This window comes from Perca fluviatilis, chromosome 1, assembly GCF_010015445.1.
Source record: "Perca fluviatilis chromosome 1, GENO_Pfluv_1.0, whole genome shotgun sequence".
Classification (NCBI taxonomy): Eukaryota; Metazoa; Chordata; class Actinopteri; order Perciformes; family Percidae; genus Perca; species Perca fluviatilis.
Window position 1 is genome coordinate 41,027,417 of NC_053112.1, and position 20,364 is coordinate 41,047,780.

General features: G+C 42.9%; 2 protein-coding genes across 2 annotated transcripts in view; both read right to left on the reverse strand.

The window, feature by feature from the left end:
- Positions 1-1,320: 1,320 nt before the first annotated feature.
- On the reverse strand, positions 1,321-9,520 carry LOC120559726 (E3 ubiquitin-protein ligase RNF38-like). Its single transcript, XM_039801736.1, has 4 exons — positions 9,290-9,520; positions 3,319-3,521; positions 2,851-3,226; positions 1,321-1,521 (listed from the first exon to the last, which is right to left on the reverse strand). Exons 1-4 carry the CDS (start codon positions 9,518-9,520, stop codon positions 1,375-1,377), a joined length of 957 nt encoding a protein of 318 aa, XP_039657670.1. The 3' UTR covers positions 1,321-1,374.
- Positions 9,521-13,615: 4,095 nt separating this feature from the next.
- LOC120558137 (E3 ubiquitin-protein ligase RNF38-like) overlaps positions 13,616-20,364 on the reverse strand; it is a 24,536-nt gene continuing 17,787 nt past the window's right edge. The window contains 11 exon segments of the mRNA XM_039799055.1: positions 13,616-14,084; positions 14,814-14,913; positions 15,050-15,171; positions 15,435-15,519; positions 15,745-15,848; positions 15,991-16,176; positions 16,621-16,791; positions 17,108-17,272; positions 17,369-17,551; positions 17,554-17,749; positions 17,842-18,044. Coding sequence (XP_039654989.1) covers positions 14,022-14,084; positions 14,814-14,913; positions 15,050-15,171; positions 15,435-15,519; positions 15,745-15,848; positions 15,991-16,176; positions 16,621-16,791; positions 17,108-17,272; positions 17,369-17,551; positions 17,554-17,749; positions 17,842-18,044 — 1,578 coding nt within the window. The 3' untranslated portion in view covers positions 13,616-14,021.

Below are 20,364 nucleotides of genomic sequence, written 5' to 3' on the forward strand. Positions count from 1 at the left end.
CAGACGTGATACATAAAAGTCTGTCAACTGTAGCAAAGACAACTACATGACTCAACAAACGCGATGTGGCACATAGAAACAGGTGTAAAATGATAGACTTTTGACGATTGTTGTGATCCAGGTGGGCCAGCGCTCGTTGGGACGGGGGTTGTCCAGTCGGTAGCCTCGGATTATGAGATCCTGCAGCCATGCAGAGTCAGTGTCATCATGTAAACTAGTCCTGCTACTGGTACACCAGCTTGTTTTCCCTTGACGTGTCCTGCTGTCAGACTAGTGACTATAGTGGCATGTGCCTGTAAACTGGACAATGTTGTCAATAAATATTGCACTACTTTCTTCATGTAAAGTCACACCACAACACAGGCACTCAGGCATTATTAATGTATCGTTTTGGCTTTTCTCTTGAACAGACAGTTGGATTGTTTGGTGAGAAATGTCCACAAAGTATAAAAAAATAAATAAAAACCTTCTACTGACTATATATATATATATATATATATATATATATATATATATATATATATATCTATAACAAAGAATCTTTTCACAGTTTGATAGCTTGAGAACATCCCGTCCCTAGTGTCTGTCCACTTGTAGCTCGATGAGCATGATCTAGCATTAGGGCCCTCTGCCTTCCTCGGAGCATTTTAATCACTTATGTTGCATTAAAATCTAACACAAATACATTTCAACTATGCAAGTATAATAAACAAGTGTTAGCACTTACTTAACAAAGCAAGAAGAAAATTAACAAATGATGGTAAATATAAATGTCGCTGGGGTCAGAAGTCATGTGAACTGGTGCCGCTCCATTTGCATCATAACAGAACTAAAAAAACACTTATGCACAAAAAATGGACTGCCCCAAAAAAAAAACAAATCTGTCATTGTGCCTCAGTGGGAAATGATGTAATGTTCAAAAGCTGGAATACAGGAAAGAAGGGGTTGAGAAAAGAATAACTGGTAAACACAATGTTTTAGAAGAGGATGTTATACATTTATTATTGAACCAGCTTTACACACACATACACACACACACACACACACATATACATATATACATATATACACACATATACATATATATATACATATATATATATATATATATGTGTGTGTATGTGGTTGTGTGTTTGTGTGTGTGTTGTGTGTGTGTGTGTGTTTTAAAGTCATTATGAGCCCTGGACAGAATGAAAGAGTTTGAAAAGACGCCTGTATAGCGGTACCAACAAACATTTAGGAAAATTGGCTGTCCAAAGATTTTGACTATTTCATTGTTATTATTCGGGTTATAATTAAGCATTGACTGGCTAGCAGAAGTTGTTGTTTCCATTAGAGTCATTTTTAATTGCAGTTGAACAGTTTCAGTCAATTTTAATTTCTATTCTTGCGTGCGGGGAGGTGGGGCGGGTGGTGAGAGAGGTGGGCTGGATGGGGAAGCAGGAACTGAGGGTCACTGGACAGCAGCGAGGGAAAGGCATAGGGCACCGGCAAATGTTGCATTGAACATGCTTGTAGCATCTGGAAAAAGGGTGAATAGGAAAAACAAGAAAAAAAGAGAAACGTTTTAAATGCATGTTCTTCTCACGGTTGGGATTGTAATGTGACAAGTCAGGCCACAAGATGGCAGCCAAGACCTGGAAGATTAACAAGACCCTTTACAGGTTTTTTTTCGATTGCTAAACGACAGTGGGCACAACTGGAGTCACAAGTGCAAAACTCTAACTCCAGTCTGCACAGCAGCAGTTCATGTGGACCAAACTCTAGTTCGTTTTTCATTACTTGAACACAGTTTTCAAAACTCTACACACTTATCCCATGACTTTAACCACAACATGCACAACATTGTAGATTTACAGCACTTTCTTCAAATGCTAACACACTGCTGTCAAAACTGTTAACCACACATTCAAAACAGAATAGATTTCAGTCTGGTGCCTATCAAACACTGCTGATTGCAATTTTAGCTGAAAGCCTAATTAGGTGTCTTGTTTTAGACTAGTTAGTGAATATATATATGGTATTTATACAGAGAAAGCCCAGAAAGCCTTTTGTATACAAACACCAAATAAGAATAAAACAATTATACACTGTACCATTTGAGAGAAACATGTAAAAGAGCAAAGATACCAATATGTCCAGGTAAGATGTCTGAGGTTATGTACACAGCTATAAAAAAAGTGAAAAACACTATATCTTTACAATAGTAAAACTGCGTTCTTACTGTTTTTCAGAAAGTAATGGAGGTGAAAGCAATGGAAACACCACATTCATTTTTATTTAGAGATGATGCAGATATCCAATGTGATGAAGAAAACTTGCCACATGATGCTGGAGAGAGGCAGGATTAGTCACACTATTCTTTGGTACCGTTACGTATGTACCTTTAGTTTTTTTCCCCAGTAATTCCATAAATTACTAGAGAAAAAATACTATATTGAAGAAAACTTCTGATTTTCATTCCTTCTTGTTTACCTTATGTAAAAATTGGTATGTTATACAATCTATATTTTTTCCTTAAATAAACTATTGAGTAGTGTCAAGTCACTCAAATTATTCAAACTGTGAAGATGAAAAAGTTTGTAATTTGTGTATTGGTGTTTGATGCTAGTGTTTTTACCCTCAGTGTGTTCTGACTGACAGTGTGTGTTTTCTCAGTGAGGCCTGTGCATAGTGTTTGGCTGCACTGAGCCTGTTTTGAGACGTGTGTTAAGAGTTGTGTTGCTTTGAATGAGTTTTGCAGGTGATGTGAACTGTTTAGTTCAGGTGACTGTAGTTTGAGTTTTGCACATGTGGCTTCAGTTGAGACAATTGACCTCACATGTAAATTGAAAGTATTTGCAGACTAACTTGTTCATGTAAGTCCAGGACCATGGCTCCTTGCTGCTGTTGCGTTGCATGATGCTGTTGCTGATGATGATGGTGAAGGTGGTGATGGTGAGCAGCCGGGTGCAGTAGTCGTGGCGACAAGGTGGGCGGGTGGAAAGCTCGGGGCTCCTCCAAACCTGCCACCGCTCCTCCGGCTGTGGAAGGCTGACCATAGGCGCTGGGTGTGTGGGGGGGGTATGTCTGGTGTGTTGCTGGATGGGTGTTGTGGTGGTAGTTTTCATCCTGGTGCTCTGATGGCGACAGGCGAGGTGCGGGGGCTTGGGTGCAGGGGTGTTGATGGGGAGGCAAGTGACGGGTGGGTCTGGAGAGACGGCCGCGCTGACGCCTTGCTGGCGGGCTAGAGGTGGGAAGAGAGGGACCGTTTGAAATCTGGGAAGCTCAGTTAACTTACAGTGGAGCCAAGTGGCAGACATCAAGAAATCAACTTACCTGCGTCTGTGACGAGCAGGAGTAAGGCATCTCTCCTGGTGGTAGTGTGTGTGGGGGTGAGGTTGTCTCCGACTTGGGGGTCCTGACTCCCAGGGGCGGATGGGGGGAGATGGGGTGGATGGTGGGGGTACGGATGAGGTTAACTGTTCCAAGACAGACTGACTGGACAGCCTCTGGCGCTTTGGACTGGGGCTTTCCTCACTCTGCACAGGGAGGGGTGGAAAATGGAGGGAAAAAAATGGAAGAAAAAGAGAGTGGGAGAGAGGATGAGTGCTGTGGTTAGTGACCCATAGCACTCGTATCAAATCAATTTCACCATGCTTAACAGTCCCTCTAGCCTACAATCCATACTGAGAGGTGTATAATTGAAGGAGAGAAGTTCACTGATTGGTTGATGCATCTGTCACTACCCGATGTGAGTCGAGTGCAGATGTGAGTTGCGCATGCTCAGATTTAAACGGTTTAGGGCATAACGCCAAGGGATCCGGATCTGGCAGACGTTGTAGCCATCTATGATTGTTTGATTGCTAAGCCATATTTGTCACATTGCAAGATCTGTCAGTGGACATAAGAGTTCTGGCATCCATTGGGATATAGAGCTGGGCAATATATCGATATTATATCGATATAGTGATATGAGACTAGATATCGTCTTAGATTTTGGATATCGTAATATGGCATAAGTGGTGTCTTTTCCTGGTTTTAAAGTGATGTCATTTTCTGAACTTACCAGACTGCTGTAACTGTCCTGTTATTTGCCTTTACCCACTTAGTCATTATATCCACATTACTGATGTCAACACTACAATATGGTTGGGGTATCGATATCGAGGTATCTGGTCAAAAATATTGTGATATTTGATTTTCTCCATATCCTATTGGGATATCAAGGCCCTTCCTGCTTAGGATTTTAAGAAGTGCAGACAGCGCTGTTTGTGGTATGTTGAATTCTGGACACAATCAAATTTTAATCACAATCACGATTTTGGCTTCCCACGATCAAAGTCATGTGATCGAGCGATATTTAAGATATGTCATTCAGTTCATAGACTGCTCCGTATTAAAGTTTTTTTCCCCCAAAGCTCCGTAAACCACTGTCTGATCACGTGCCTCCATGAGCCAATCAGAGTTGTTCCCTGCACCGCACAGCTCAGCTTAGATGTAGACAGGAAGACAGAGAGTAACGTGAGGACAACAGATAGCAGTCGGTCATAAGTCGGTCACGAGGTTTACCATTTAGCGGTCAGCATTTTAGCCGTGTTTAATCCAGTTCCTACTGTAGCTAATGGTAGGCTAACGTTACCTGCTGTGTAACGTGTTATTAGGGTTTACTGTAGCTAACGGTAGGCTAACGTTACCTGCTGTGTAACGTGTTATTAGTGTTTACTGTAGCTAATGGTAGGCTAACGTTACCTGCTGTGTAACGTGTTATTAGTGTTTACTGTAGCTAACGGTAGGCTTACGTTACCTGCTGTGTAACGTGTTATTAGTGTTTACTAGCGTGACATGCAGCCATGTTTCTGTTGCCTCTAACGTCTGTTTTGGAGCATCAGAGCGCAACGCAGACATGTATGTGGCACCGTAATCCGTGTTGCTATTTCGTCCGGTAGACGCCGGGCTCATCGGATTTTAACATGCACCGTTAACGTAAACAGAAAATTGCATTGCCTGTATCTTTTCATGGCGCATGTGTGGAAAGCAGTCGCACAACAGCTGGAAAGACTCCTGCATAGTATCCTTCAACAGAGGGGGAATGTAGCACAATATGGATGTGAAAGCAGTTATAATTAGCCTATACTGTATTTGACAATACTTTTTTTGTGTGATTAACATCAACACAAAATCGTGATTATCATTTTGGCCATAATCGTGCAGCCCTACTGCAGCCCACGTGAATCATCATCATTATCATCTTCCAAGTCAGAACATTCATCTCCATGCAAATCCTGATCTCGCAAGCTCCAGTTTTCCACTCGCAGATCAGTCTGGCATCTTGAGATGCCAGACTGATCGCCAGACTGATCGCCAAACGACCGACCAATCAGCGTTGGTTTTGAGGCGGGTTTAGGTGTGACGCAACGAGAAGCGACTGTTACGGTACAGATCCACTTTTGCGACACGGGACATCGGCCAGCTTTTTGACGAGCAGCATTTTTTCCAATGTAGCGCCGCCTTCCCGGAATGCTTTGCAGGAGCGTTGAAGTTGCTTGACGTCACCCATAGGAATAGAGTGGAGCGCGGCGCGACAGAAGTGTCGCACGGACAAGTGGAGATATTTGGGATTGTGTATTAGGGTTGTGTGGAGAGGAAGGAGGGGTTGGTGGTCCCTTTGTTGTCTGTTGGTTATGGTCTGTTGTCTGTCTATTTGATGAGCTGTATGGTGCAAGATAAATTTCCGAAAGGATCAATAAATGTCTATCTATCTATCTGTACCGTTAGTCTAAACAACATGGCAGCTTCCACAGATGAGATGAGCGTAGCTATCGTGCAAGTTTTATCCGAATTAGAAAGTATTCCTTCATTGAAAGAAGAGCAAAAAACGGCACTGGAGGCTTTTCTCGGAGGAAAAGATGTTTTTGCTCTTCTCCCGACTGGTTTCGGCAAGAGTTTGATCTGATTGGTTGAGTTGGCCCATCTATCACCAACATAGGTGGTGATAGACAGATGGTTTATCCAATCAGCCAACCAGTATTTTCGCCCCTTCCCAAAAGTTTTCCAACGGAAAGTTCCCAGATGGATATGCCGAGCAATCCATCTGGCGGAGTCAGGTTAATGTTCCTCCACTTTCCCTGATATTTTCCTCCTTTAAGTTCTTTCTGAACACTCCATTATTTCTAAAGTAGTTTTTAGCTATGATTACAGGGGATTCGGGAATGACAAACTCTAGAGTACAATTGCAAATAATAGTTTGTTGAAGCTGGTATTAATGTGGCTGATTTTACAAGCTGTTCTAGTAGCCTTCAATGTGATCAGTACACTATTTGAAAGAGAGCATTGGTCTCTGTTAAGGGCTAATGCTTTGTACTAGCACGGCACCCCTTCTCCAGAATGGACCTACCAGCCCACTCATTCCTAGACCCAATACAACAACAGCAAAAAATAAATAATATCACATCATTGTTTTGACAACCAAGTAATTAGTAAAAATAACACCCAGGCCTATGTATGCTATTACAACAAGAACTAATAATATCATCACAGCTAAAATCCCATTTGTTTCTGGAAAAGACGTAAAGGAAGGCATATTTTTTAGAATGTTGAGATGTAACGTTAGCCTACCATCTCTCTCCTTCTGTGGGGTGCGCGCTGCACTCACTTCCTAGTCTAATTTTCTCTCGTGCAAGTAACCTAGCTAGCCTATTACGAAAGAACTAATGACTTGAGACGAAAATCACCTAATTCACCGACCGCTGATCTAAGTCCATTCTCTCCCAAACAATGATACAGCAGTTGGCACGTTTGCGAAAACCGGAGGGAAGGCAACAGACAAGAAACAAGCACACAATAGATAAACGGCACACGGAGACAAAATGCTAGCCTCAGCGCTTCAGCCCCGTGGAAATGAGAACATTAATGGATAGAAACCCTAGCCGCTAAAACTTTTCTGACATTCACATGGACTTTCATCAGTGTTTTTGCTTTAACTGTAAATGCAACAAGTGCAACCATTAAAATGCCACCAACTGGTAAAAGCCGTGAAATGGGAATTTTACAGCTTTTTTTAAACAGCTTGCCAACTATGCCTGTTCGACTGCCTTGCTAATGTAGCAGGTTGATTGGTCGCTATGTTTTCAATCACACTTACTCTCTCTGGACCAATCAGGAAGTAACTGCATGCTATATACAGTCCTTCCAGTTTTTTTGTGATTGTTGCGGGCAAAAATCCTTGATTATGCGGCACGTTTTCTTAAGAAAATTCTCAAAAACTGCGGTTTGATGAAAAAGGTTGTTGGGATTCCCCCTTTTTTTATACTTTATTTCAAAAAATAGTTTACAGATATTCTGTCATCGCAATACGTAAACAAATAAGATACAAAAATATATACAAATAATATAATATGAAAGTAAAAATAAAAGTAATAGTAGACTTTTATTTTTACTTTCATATTATATTATTACAGAGGGAAATAAAAGATACATAAATATGCAGACTTTGGCTGATTATGCATTGAATTATGCGATCGCATAATCGCGTTTTTCTGGAGGGACTGAACATAGGAAGGGGGTTTGCCCTCTTGACACTTTTTACTCTTTGTTGCTGGAGCCACATTTCCGCTCTGCCGCGGCGCAGTCACGGTAATTCGACAGGTAATGCAGTGTTGCTGATTTGTTTGTTACCTATAGGCCTGGTTTGTGTTAGGATGGGCATTATAGCGTGCATTGTCTTTTTGTAGTGTCTCCCTGTCCCAAACCCGATCCTTCCTGTAACGGAATCCGGGTCAACTTTTGCTGCTGGTAGGTCGGTCAAATCTTTTCTCGTCTTGGATATTCTCCTGACTGAGTGTTTAAGTAATCGGCCGTTCTACTGTAGGCTCCGTGTAGATGTACTATCGGCACTATTGGTGGTGTATTGGTGCCAAGCTCCCTGACGGGTATGTATGTATACCAGTTGGCATCGCGTGTCTATTTTGTTTAACCATAAACTGTTACTGAATTTGGTTTGTTTGTGTACGCCAGGGTTGTAAACTGCTTCGCTTGCGCTGGTATCTGCACTAGGCCTACGTTCCCTGCCACGCTGCTGTTTTGTCTCAACCGACTTCTGTTTCTACGGGCTGTACATGAGCTCACTCCAGGCTTTGAACGCCTTCGTGTGCCTTTCAGCGCCAGGATCTGTTGCCCAACTGGGTGTCCTACAGGGCTGTATTTGAGTGATTGTGACACGGACGATAGCTTTGCCTTTCTTTGGCTTGCCCATTCTTATTAATGTGTGTGGAGATTGGGGTCTATGTTTATGGGTTTATTTGTTAAATTATGATTAAGTGATTTTTGGTTCATTTCTATTTTTTTGTTTAAGTTGTGATAAAGACTTTCATTTCTGTTGAAACCTTTGTGATTTATTTGTTGTTAATCTTTGGTTATTTTTGTTAGGCTCTAGGCAGCTATTAAGGCACCTTTGCTGCCTAGATTTGCCTTAGATTGAAGTTGTTTTTCATTTACTGATTTATTCCCCCCCCCCACTGAATGTTCTTTCTCCCACAGTTGCTGAGTGCCGAAGGTGGTGGTGTCGGTGTCCCCGGTGGTGGTGTCTCCCTCCTGTGGTCTGTGTTTTCCCCCTTTTTTGTTTATTTTGAGTTTTTCACTATCGTGTGTGTGTGTGTGATTGTGTGTGTGTGTACGTGTGATTGGGCCGATCCTGAGATCCCACACCCCTTGACCCTGTCCCTCCACTGGTAAGGCCTCAGCACTCCTCTCCTCTATTTCAGTGTGTATGGCATTTTAAATGGTATTTTATACTTGATGTTTTTAGTAATTGTATAAATAAAATTCTTGTCTTTAACGGAACTACGTCTCTGGCTTCGTGCATAAGTCGAACCTGGGTTCTTCTGTATTTTGGTGGTTTAACTATCGAGCTAGTCAAATCCTATTCTCGGGGTGAAATTCCCCGGGTGGCGTTGCCGGTGTCTGGGCGGTCCACACCAAAAAGTCCCACTCGCCACACTAACAAGTTCCCAACCAAATCCTTCTAAACAATATTTTAAAGTCAACCACTCAAAATATGCTTGATATTGACATAATAAATGAAACTCGTCTGTTCAACGCCATGCTTTAACCAGTTTTAATTACCAAAGCTAGCTACGCAGCTAGCTAGCTACCTCACTGGTTTACATTCACTAAAAGTTAGCTTAGCTAACTAGTTCCTGTCCTCTTAACTAGCTAGCTAATACTCTCCAAAAAAACTTTTGGTTAACATCATGTGGTAAAAATAAATAAAATCATCCCGTTTAGACTTTAGAGGCATCTTCTTACCTGCCTTTTGTCCACACGACACAGTCTTAAGCTTGTGAGGATCCTTATCGGACAGCAGACAGTACCAGCTACTCAAAGGCGGCAAAGTAGTTGCTGGGCAGACTTCTTTCTTTTGCTCGGTGATGGGGGCGGAGCTTTCCAGATGTGCGCTGCGCCGTGCAGTGTGCGCACTTCTTACTTTAGGGTTTGAACATTTTGTGGGGAAACCATAAGCAAACTTGTCTGTTGAAAGCATTTATATACTGTCTATGGTTGAAGTCGTATAGTGTTTAAGACCACTATTAAATTGCTATGGCTACCCTTCTAGATAGCTTAATAGCCTAATAAAATTTGTATAAAAAGTCGACTTTAAAAAAAAAAAAAAAAATCAAGTGGACCTAGCCCAGTGGCTATTGTAAAAAATAGCATCCGTTAATACATAATCAATTTTGAATATTTTAGGATTGAAGCCCAACTGGAGCCCACTTAGTTTAGCCCATCTACTGCCCATGTGGGGCCCAACATCAAAGCCCACTCTGAGCCCATGCCCAGCCGAAGCCCAACCAGCCCAAGTGAGGCCCATGTGGGCCCCAACTGGACGTGTTTGCAGGGATTACACTACTTTCTCAATATAAAGTCACAGAACAGGCACTAAGGCAATGTTATTAATGCATCGTTTGGCTTTTCTCTTGAACAGACAGTTGGATTGTTTGGTGAGAAATGTCCACAAAAGTAAAAAATGAAATGAAAAAAAAAAAAACCTTCTAGTGACTGTATCAGTTTGATAGCTTGAGAACATCCCGTCCCTAGTGTCTGTCCACTTGTAGCTCGATGAGCATGATCTAGCATTAGGGCCCTCTGTCTTCCTCGGAGCATTTTAATAACTTGTATTGCATTAAAATCTAACACAAATACATTTCAACTATGCAAGTATAATAAACAAGTGTTAGCACTTACTTAACAAAGCAAGAAGAAAATTAACAAATGATGGTAAATATAAATGTCACTGGGGTCAGAAGTCATGTGAACTGGTGCCGCTCCATTTGCATCATAACAGAACTACACTGCCACCAAGTGGACTGTCCCAAAAACATCACTTATCTGTCGTGTGCCTCAGTGGGAAATGATGTAATGTTCAAAAGCTGGAATACAGGAAAGAAGGGGTTGAGAAAAGAATAAACTGGTAAACACAATGTTTTAGAAGAGGATGTTATACATTTATTATTGAACCAGCTTTTGAAATCCAAAAGACAGGGTAAGGGATTAAAAAAACCATTGCACTACTTAATAAAGTATTACTAGTAATAACTCTCATACAAAATGTACAAATGTTTGTTAAAAATGTCATTATCATCATAACAGGCCTTCAAACGATTTTGGTTACAGATATAATACATAATGAAACTACTACGATGCCATTTTAATGATAGTTTCATAAAGTTTAAAGGAAAACTATTCAAAACAACCCAACAGCTTGCATGGAAAAGATTAGCAAAATTAATTCATAAGCACTCATATACTGGTCGCGCCATTTTCTGAAAAGACATAAATAGTGGGACTGAGGTAATTGCTATTGTACCAACAACAAAAAGTGTCCAACATAAAACAATCCCAAGACACAACATGGATGCATACTGTCACAAATGTGACCTTTGACCCCAAAGAAAAAAGATGAGCCTCCAACATAATCTAACACGCTAAAGGAGAGGATTCTAAAAGTGGGTTCTTCCTGGATCTCCACCGATACACTGCTGGTTGCTTTGCATTTTCTGGAAAACAAAACTCAGGTTTGAGCAAATGTATTTGTCTGATGTGGCGACTGGATATAGGTACAAGTTATACCTGCAGAAAATGAATTTTTAGAAAAGGCATCTCAGATGCAAGACTTTTGCCGATGCCTGGCTGAACTTTCCAAACCAAACTTTTGTCTCTATAAGGCCTGTGTTAATTCATCATCTTGAAACAAAATAGCTATAATTACATTAGAAAGCCTGCTCTGTGCATGAGGTGAACATCTCTGAGTAACATTATCACATGCTGACATAGACCTTACAGAGATAACATATCATTAAAAAAAAATAAACTGAGCCCCGAAACCTCTGGAAATAAACAGATGTGGTGCAAGAAGAATATAAAGGAATCAACATATTGGGATATTGTAGATGCTGGAAGTCGATGTGGAGAACATACATGTCTTTAATGCATTTGAATATTCCCATACACACAGACTCTGGGAAAACTGATCAGTGGATTGTTCAGAATGAAATGTGTGTAGGTCTTAAAGTGCTGAAGTGTCACATCCACCGTCTGGTCAGACAATAGATTTAGCTGTGACCTTAGAAGTCTCTTCAAACGTTTTTCCCTGTTAAAGGTCCCATGGCATGAAAATTTCACTTTGATGTTTTTAACCTTAATATGCATTCCCCCAGCCTGCCTATGGTCCCCCAGTGGCTAGAAATGGTGATAGGTGTAAACCGAGCCCTGGGTATCCTGCTCTGCCTTTGAGAAAATGAAAGCTCAGATGGGCCGATCTGGAATCTTCTCCTTATGAGGTCATAAGGAGCAAGGTTACCTCCCCTTTCTCTGCCCAGAGAATTTGGCCCACCTGTTGGTACACGATCCGTTCTGCACATGCGCAAAATGTTCGCGCATGCGCTGTTGTACGAGGATTTACGACACTGCACAATCTGTTCCACGCTTCCGGTCGACAGCCAAGCTAACGTTAGTTTAGCTAACAGCTAATTCGGCTAACCGCTAGCTGAGACAGCATGTAAACTTTAAAAGACCCTCAAAATAAAACTTGAAAATAAACATTAACAAATATAACAGGTGTTACGTCAGTTCTACTTGTGCTCATTTAAAATACAATCACTCAATACTTGTCTTTATTGTTATTACTGTAAAGTCTTAATTTAGCCGTAGCCTGCTTCTCCCATTAAGTTTGACTTAACGTTATTTTAGACTGAATCTAGCTGTCAGCTAGCGGTTAGCTAAACTAACGTTAGCTTCCCGGTGGAGGCTAGCCATAGGCTAGCGTGGAACTGATCCTGCAGGTCGTATCCTCGGTAAAACAGTATTATCTTGCGCATGCGCAGAACGGATCGTGCAGGCAGAACGGATCGTGTACTGACACCACCTATGAGAAAGAGACATGGCTTTCAAATGAGCAAAGTGGCAATTGGTCAAGGCCACACCCCCACCCTCCACCTTGCCCCCCCCTCCTCAATAGCATTTAAAGCTACAGACACAGAAATGGCACATACTAAAGAAAGCTCATTGTGGGACTGGCTCTAGTGGCTGTAATTCTGCACCAAGGCTGAATTTCGGGAAAGAGACTTCTGATACAGTATTAGGGGACCACTAAGGTCTATATAAAAGAGACTTCAGATACAGTATTAGGGGACCACTAAGGTCTATATAAAAGAGACTTCAGATACAGTATTGGGGGACCACTAAGGCCTATATAAAAGCATCCAAAGAGCACCATGTCATGGGACCTTTAATGGTGGAGAAGTCATTGCACCTATATCTAGCACTGACAGAAAGCTGCTTGGTAACCAAAACCGATATAGATGCAGATTTCAAAGGCCTCATTCCTCTAAGAAAGCTAGTAAATTGAGCATGTATGAATGTTTTGGTGACATTTTGAATTAATGTTTTCATCCACCTTGTCAGCTCTGTGGGATCCAATGTATTCAATGTGCCTTAAGGGGAGAGCTAGTGGAATGGGATAAATGGTCCTGATCAGTTTCCTTTAGGTAAGATAAAAAGTGTTCAGCCTTTACTTATTATAAACTAATGCAGATGGCCGAGATGGAGATAAAGTTGTAGAGCATCTTAATGATGTGTGGCTTAGAAAAGAAAGGAACATGACACAAAAGCATCGTCAACTTCCCTGAAAGACGTTCTTGGACCTACACTTCAATTTTTAACTTTGAACAAATCTTGGCTATAAAAAGGTCTGACGTTAACCTCGGCTTCCAGTGAGTCTAAATCTATCTGAAGTGGAGTGAAAAGAAATCAGATTAAGGAAGTCAATGCACTGTACTACATGAACTGTAGAAATACCACAGGAGAAGAAACACACACACACACACACACACACACACACACACACACACACACACACACACACACACACACACACACACACACACACACACACACACACACACACACACACACACACACACACACACACACACACACCCCTACCTAAAGGAAAATAAGGTTAATTGTTCACTGTTCCAACGTAGCTCACTTATTGACACAGTGTACAGTAACTTTGTTTCACCCCATACAGACTGCTCTCATGCCGAGGAATGCAAGAATACACACACAGAAATTAAAATTGATTGATACTGTTCAACTGCAATTATAATCTAGTAGAAACTCTAGTAGAAACAACAACTTCTGCTAGCCAAGATGTCGATGCTTAATTATAACTCGAATAATAACAATGAAATAGTCAAAATCTTTGGACAGCCAATTTCCCTAAATGTTTGTTGGTACAGCAGAAGGCAGAGTAGTAGGGGCGCAATAGTCCAAAACAGAAGGCAGAGGAAGTCCAGCAATAAAGTCAGCATGAGTCAGTAGAAAGTTGCTGATCCCAGGTGAGAATTACTGTTCAGTGTCCTGGGGTATAAAGAGGCAGAATGTCTGAGCAGAGGTGTATAATTGAAGGAGAGAAGTTCACTGATTGGTTGATGCATCCAAAAGGGAGTCAGGGATTGCAGATGTTGGGTGTTGATATGAGGTCACTCAGAATCACGCTGGACCTCAGAAGCATCGGCTCGACAGATAGGACAGGTCCGGTTAGCCTGGAAGGAAGGAAAAATAAAGAGATAAGGGTTAAATGGATAGAAAATATACCTTCTCCGATCAATACATAATAGATAGGAACACCACAGCTAAAAAAAAAGAAAGAAAAAGTGTTTAAACTGTCTACTTATTGAAGGCATTTAAAAAAAACAGTAAAATATAAAACAGGCCAGTACTGAGATAATATAGATAGAAACAAGCTATTATCTACAGTAGTTCTGGTCTATTTTGCCAAGATGCATGGATGAATTTCGCTGTGCCACCTGGTGTGACCAGGCTTTAAAGCTGCGGTTGCACTTTATTTTCGGCGGTGTTGGGCAAACATTCTATAATAATCTTTCAGCATATTGTAATTCAAATAGTCTGCACCTTCCCTTGGCTCTGTCTTCAGGTTTTAGATAATATGGCTGGGAGTTCTTTGGTCAATCACAGATCATTTCAGAGAGCGAGAGCGAGAGAGCCAGAGAGCGAGAGAGCGAGAGAGCGAGAGAGCGCGAGAGCGAGAGAGCGAGAGAGCGAGAGCGAGATCCTATTGGCTGTTCTGCACATGCATTGCCCGTGTGACAGAGATGGGGGAGGGAGAGCTGCAGGAAGAGGTCTCACTCTACTTCAAATTATGGCGGGTTATTTTTGTTGCATTCTATCCACTCATTGGATTGCTTTAAGAGCGAAATGGAAAAGAGTTTAGACATTTACAGTTATTCAAATAGCGACACGTCTTTACTCACCTTAAGCCACTTGTCTACACACTTGGCGTGGAACTCATGATTACAGGGCAAGACCCTTAGGAGCTGGCGAGACTCGAAGTCACACATGCATACCACACACCTGTAAGACAAAGCAAGGTTGGTACCATTTAAAACAGCACGTTGAAGAAAAATCATACCTCCTCAGACCTACAGCCAAACACAGAAAACATTCCTCTCCACACAGATTTTTTTCAAAAAGGCAGAAAGGTACTCACAGTGTTTGCTCAGATTGATGGTTGTTGGAGTTGAACCTGTATGATGGAAGCTGTTCTATATCTGCCTTAGTTAGACCGCGGGGCTTGGCCTCTCCTAGACGTTCTGCAAGGTTCAACAGGGCCTGAAGGTTTCACACAGAAAGGAACAGTTTAGAGGACAATGTCTCCAGTTCAGGTCAAGTCTTTAAAGAGTAGGAGGAAAAAATGGCTTCATTAATGAACTGTTAACATTATGTGGAAACTGACAGGGAGCGAGTGGATTTCATAATATAGATGTATTAGGGCTGACAAAACAAGTTGCTTAAAAAAAACCTAAACGAAATCCTAACATGTATTATGTGTTAACATTATTATTGACTGAACGTTAAGCAGTAGTTTGTCCTACCTCATAGTTCTCCACCTCTCCGTCGTCCACATCCAGCTCTAGATTTATAGTGGGGGCCACATTTGGGGGAACGGGAAGCATCGAGCTGTATGTGGTTGAAGACAAGGTGCACAAAATTTAGTACACTGCATGGGGCCTACTCGAGGCATTAAGCGACTTTGAGTTTGTGAAAAGCGCTATATAAATTCAATTTATTATTATTATTATTATTATTATTATTATTATTATTATTATTATTATTATACTAAAATCTACTGCAAATTCACCTGTGTAGTTCCAACATCAACTTGAGAAAGTGAAAAATACTTACAGGAAGTAAGGCAGGAAGCTGGGGTGGTAGGGTGATGGGGGTACAGCCTGCGGAGAGCGGTAACGCCTGTTTGTGAATCGGCGAGGCATAAAGTGGGGATAGGGCTGTGAAAGATGGGACAAAGAAAGGAAAATCTATTTATTCCACCCAGCGTAAAGGCTCCCCCTTTCCTTTCTTTTTTTACCATAATTATATATTGTAATCCAAACAAATGATGGTGATGTCACGGGTAACGAATGTACGCACCACTGTAAAGAGCTCCTGCGACAGGGGGTCATGGTGCGAGAGGAACTGGAGTGGTGTGGAGGGCGGCAGGGCGGAGGGAGGCTGGTGGTGGTGGTGGTGGTGGTGGTGGTGGGCGTAGCTGAAGCCTCCACCAACTGAAAGCTGCTCTCCCAGAAGCTCAACTTCATTTTCAATCCTCTGTAAGGGCTGACAAGAAACACACTACATTATCCATTATGACAAATGGAGAACAGCTTTCATGGTCCAACACTGATGTTAACAAGTAGTTTTGTAGGAATTTTTAGCTAAATCAGGATGGCAGATCAGATTTCATTATAATATTATTATTTATAGATAGAAGACACCCCTCTGTTGTAGGACTAAAAAAGCTAATTCAACTAGGGGTTATTTATTAGCTGGTACTGTTTTTTAAGTCTAAATAAAACTACTACAACTTTAAAAATATTAATGGCTTCCTTTATGCATACCAAAGTCCATGCATATGCATACCATTATTTTTAGCACAGATTGATTGAGAGTTCATAAAAAGTATCAGTCAAAAGTTTGGACACACTCTCATTCACGTGAATGGGAAAGTGCTGTAGACAAATACTAGATAAACTATAAAAACATAAAACATTAAAAACGTACCGATCGTGGCTGTTGCGTCTGGAAAGGCAGAAACTGTGTGGGTGCGGGGAGGTGGGGCGGGTGGTGAGAGAGGTGGGGTGGATGGGGAAGCAGGAACTGAGGGTCACTGGACAGCAGCGAGGGAAAGGCATAGGGCACCGGCAAATGTTGCATTGAACATGCTTGTAGCATCTGGAAAAAGGGTGAATAGGAAAAACAAAAAGACAAGAGAAACGTTTTAAATGCATGTTCTTCTCACGGATGGGATTGTAATGTGACAAGTCAGGCCACAAGATGGCAGCCAAGACCTGGAAGATTAACAAGACCCTTTAAACAGGCAAATGTTCAGCAGGTCTTTTCGTACTTTTTCTCCACTTTCCTTTGGAGCACTTTGATTTGTAATTGGTTAAGCTGTAACCGAGACTGCACAGCACAACGTGTACTTTTGTTATTAACAAACAAACCCACACACTCCCACAAAAACGGCACACTGCTGTGTTCTTCTCACCGGGTGGTAGTGCTGTCCAGTGCTGAAGACCACACTGCAGGCAGGGACTTGTTGTTGTGAGGAACAGGTAGGGGGAAGGTGCTGGCCGTTACACAAAGGCGCTGCCAGACTGTGTGGAGGGACTGGGGTCACTGTGTAGGAGACTGGTACACTGGCTTGCTGCAGCTGGGGAGAAAACGCACCACAGTTAAAACACAGACACACACAGACAGACACACACACTTGACCTCACATGTAAATTGAAAGTATTTGCAGACTAACTTGTTCATGTAAGTCCAGGACCATGGCTCCTTGCTGCTGTTGCGTTGCATGATGCTGTTGCTGATGATGATGGTGAAGGTGGTGATGGTGAGCAGCCGGGTGCAGTAGTCGTGGCGACAAGGTGGGCGGGTGGAAAGCTCGGGGCTCCTCCAAACCTGCCACCGTCTTTTTTCTCGGCTGTGGAAAGGCTGACCATAGGCGCTGGGTGTGTGGGGGGGGTATGTCTGGTGTGTTGCTGGATGGGTGTTGTGGTGGTAGTTTTCATCCTGGTGCTCTGATGGCGACAGGCGAGGTGCGGGGGCTTGGGTGGAGGGGTGTTGATGGGGAGGCAAGTGACGGGTGGGTCTGGAGAGACGGCCGCGCTGACGCCTTGCTGGCGGGCTAGAGGTGGGAAGAGAGGGACCGTTTGAAATCTGGGAAGCTCAGTTAACTTACAGTGGAGCCAAGTGGCAGACATCAAGAAATTAACTTACCTGCGTCTGTGACGAGCAGGAGTAAGGCATCTCTCCTGGTGGTAGTGTGTGTGGGGGTGAGGTTGTCTCCGACTTGGGGGTCCTGACTCCCAGGGGCGGATGGGGGGAGATGGGGTGGATGGTGGGGGTACGGATGAGGTTAACTGTTCCAAGACAGTCTGACTGGACAGCCTCTGGCGCTTTGGACTGGGGCTTTCCTCACTCTGCACAGGGAGGGGTGGAAAATGGAGGGAAAAAAATGGAAGAAAAAGAGAGTGGGAGAGAGGATGAGTGCTGTGGTTAGTGACCCATAGCACTCGTATCAAATCAATTTCACCATGCTTAACAGTCCCTCTAGCCTACAATCCATACTACTGCATAGACACTAAGTTCCTTTGTGACTCATGGCATTTCCTGTATGATCCAGAGTGTGTGCTTATATGCGTGCGTGTGTGTGTGTGTGTGTGTGTGTGTGTGTGTGTGTGTGTGTGTGTGTGTGTGCTTATATGCGTGCGTGTGCGCGTGTGTGTGTGTGTGTGTGTGTGTGTGTGTGTGTGTGTGTGTGTGAGTGTGTGTCTGAGTGTGTGAGTGAGAGCATATTATACCACCAGTGCTCTGAGGCCCTGAGGGTACAGAGCCACTTCCTCTTGGAGTGAGGATATGCAAAAGCAAGACAAGCACTCACAGGCCCATGTGCGAGTCAAACGTACACACCCTCAACTGGAGAGCTCGACAAATACTTCTCTTGGAGACAAAGAGAGTCACTAATATGCACAAAAGCAGGTTTAGACTGACTAAGGAGTTATCATATACCCTGTTTTAATCCAATCAACTCATCTGTGAGTCACTTCACTTACAGTCAAGCAGTGACTCTCACACTTGGCACTTGGTGAGGCAAGAACACACACACACACGCACGCTCATGTGTCAGTTCTTAGTCATTAGCCCCTTTCACACAGAGATTCCGCAATAGCGCCGCAATGAAGGTCTGTCCTTCAGCCGGCTTTGTTTATCCACACAGAACCCAGCAAAGGGAGCATATTGCCGCCCCAGTGTGTGATTTCACATAGCATCCCAGAATTCCAGGAGCAAAAGAGGCATGCCATGTAACACAACAGTGTCTGCGTCTAGTGTGTTTGGCCCTTTCCGCACCTTTAATCAACCACGTAAATCCGACCGGACCCACAAACCGCCAACTTAATGCATTGTACGAGCACAATTGTCAGTAAAAAGATGGACAGAGAGTGTTTCAAGTGTCTCAAGTGTTTGAGAGAGGGAGAGAGCGAGTGGAAGAGGAGGTTGACTATGGCACGTTTCATGTAACTGTAAGTAATAGATAACTTTGGCTACTCGGAACGCTGCTTTGTCACTTTTTGACATGCCTGAGTCGACTCATGCATCATACCGTAGTCTAGGGCTGGGTACCGAATTCAATACTTTTTAAGCACCGACCGAAGTGCCTCTAAAGTATCGAGTATCGAGAAATGCCTCGTCATTCAATACCTAAGGAGTAAATCTCATCGCCGTCAGTGAGCCAATAAGTATGCAGCTTCTACCAAGATCTAATAATGTCTAGGATTGGCTGTCTAACGTTACACGTCGTAGAGACACGCAGGAAAAACTCTACGTTACATCGATCAGGAACCGGTATCGAAGACACAGTATTGGTATCGGTAACCGTATCGGAAAAATGCTATCGATACCCAGCCCTACTGTAGTCTGTATGTAGCTTGCCATGCCGGCTGTCCCTTTCACACAGACGTCGGTTCAGCTCTGTTTCAGCTCTTAGACTACCTTTGCTGTCGCCTTAAAGAAGAAACAACTCCGTCCCCCATTCCGTCTTCGTAACTTTCGCACAGACGGCGAGGAGGCTTAAAGGCCATTGAAAAGCCTGTGTGAAAGGGGCTATTCTGTCTAATGCAGACCTTAGCTTTGCTCTGAGGCACACACACACACACAGTTACCATCTCAACACTCCCCCCTCTCTCTACTTATTTGATTCCTGCTTCCACATCCCTTCTTCGTGGGAGAGACACGTTGTTAAAGTGTGATAAAAATGACTCAGCGGCTGTGACTTTTAACGCACAGACACACATACACAGCTCAGCAACCTTGAGAGCAGTGTGATAGCTAACAGGAAACAGCTGGAGAGCAGGCTGCAGGCTGCACACACACACACACACACACACACACACACACACACACACACACACACACACACACACACACACACACACACACACACACACACACACACACACACACACACACACACACACACACACACACACACACACACACACACACAGAGACAGAAACGCCCGCAGACATGCGCAAATTCACATTCACACATGGGCAGCTGCCACCGTTTGAGCTCTACAGCCTATAAAGAACAATACCTTCTGAAGCTCTTCTGAAGCTCGTTAGAAGGCAGACACTGCTGTTCTAATAAACCTGAACAAAATGTATTTTGACTGTAGGGCCAAAACTCACTGTACACTAATGACTCCATCGCTCACTTACAGCACTGGATGTGACCTGAGC

Bases quoted from the DNA above. Each gene is read 5' to 3' on its own strand.
- LOC120559726 (XM_039801736.1), bottom strand. From the start codon at position 9,520: ATGCTTTCAACAGACAAGTTTGCTTATGGTTTCCCCACAAAATGTTCA. The intron at 3,522-9,289 runs GCAGGTAAGAAG...CTCCCTGTGCAG, and splicing joins CTGTGTCGTGTGGACAAAAG to AGTGAGGAAAGCCCCAGTCC. The intron at 1,522-2,850 runs GTTAGTCTGCAA...CCCTTTTTCCAG, and splicing joins TCCTGGACTTACATGAACAA to ATGCTACAAGCATGTTCAAT.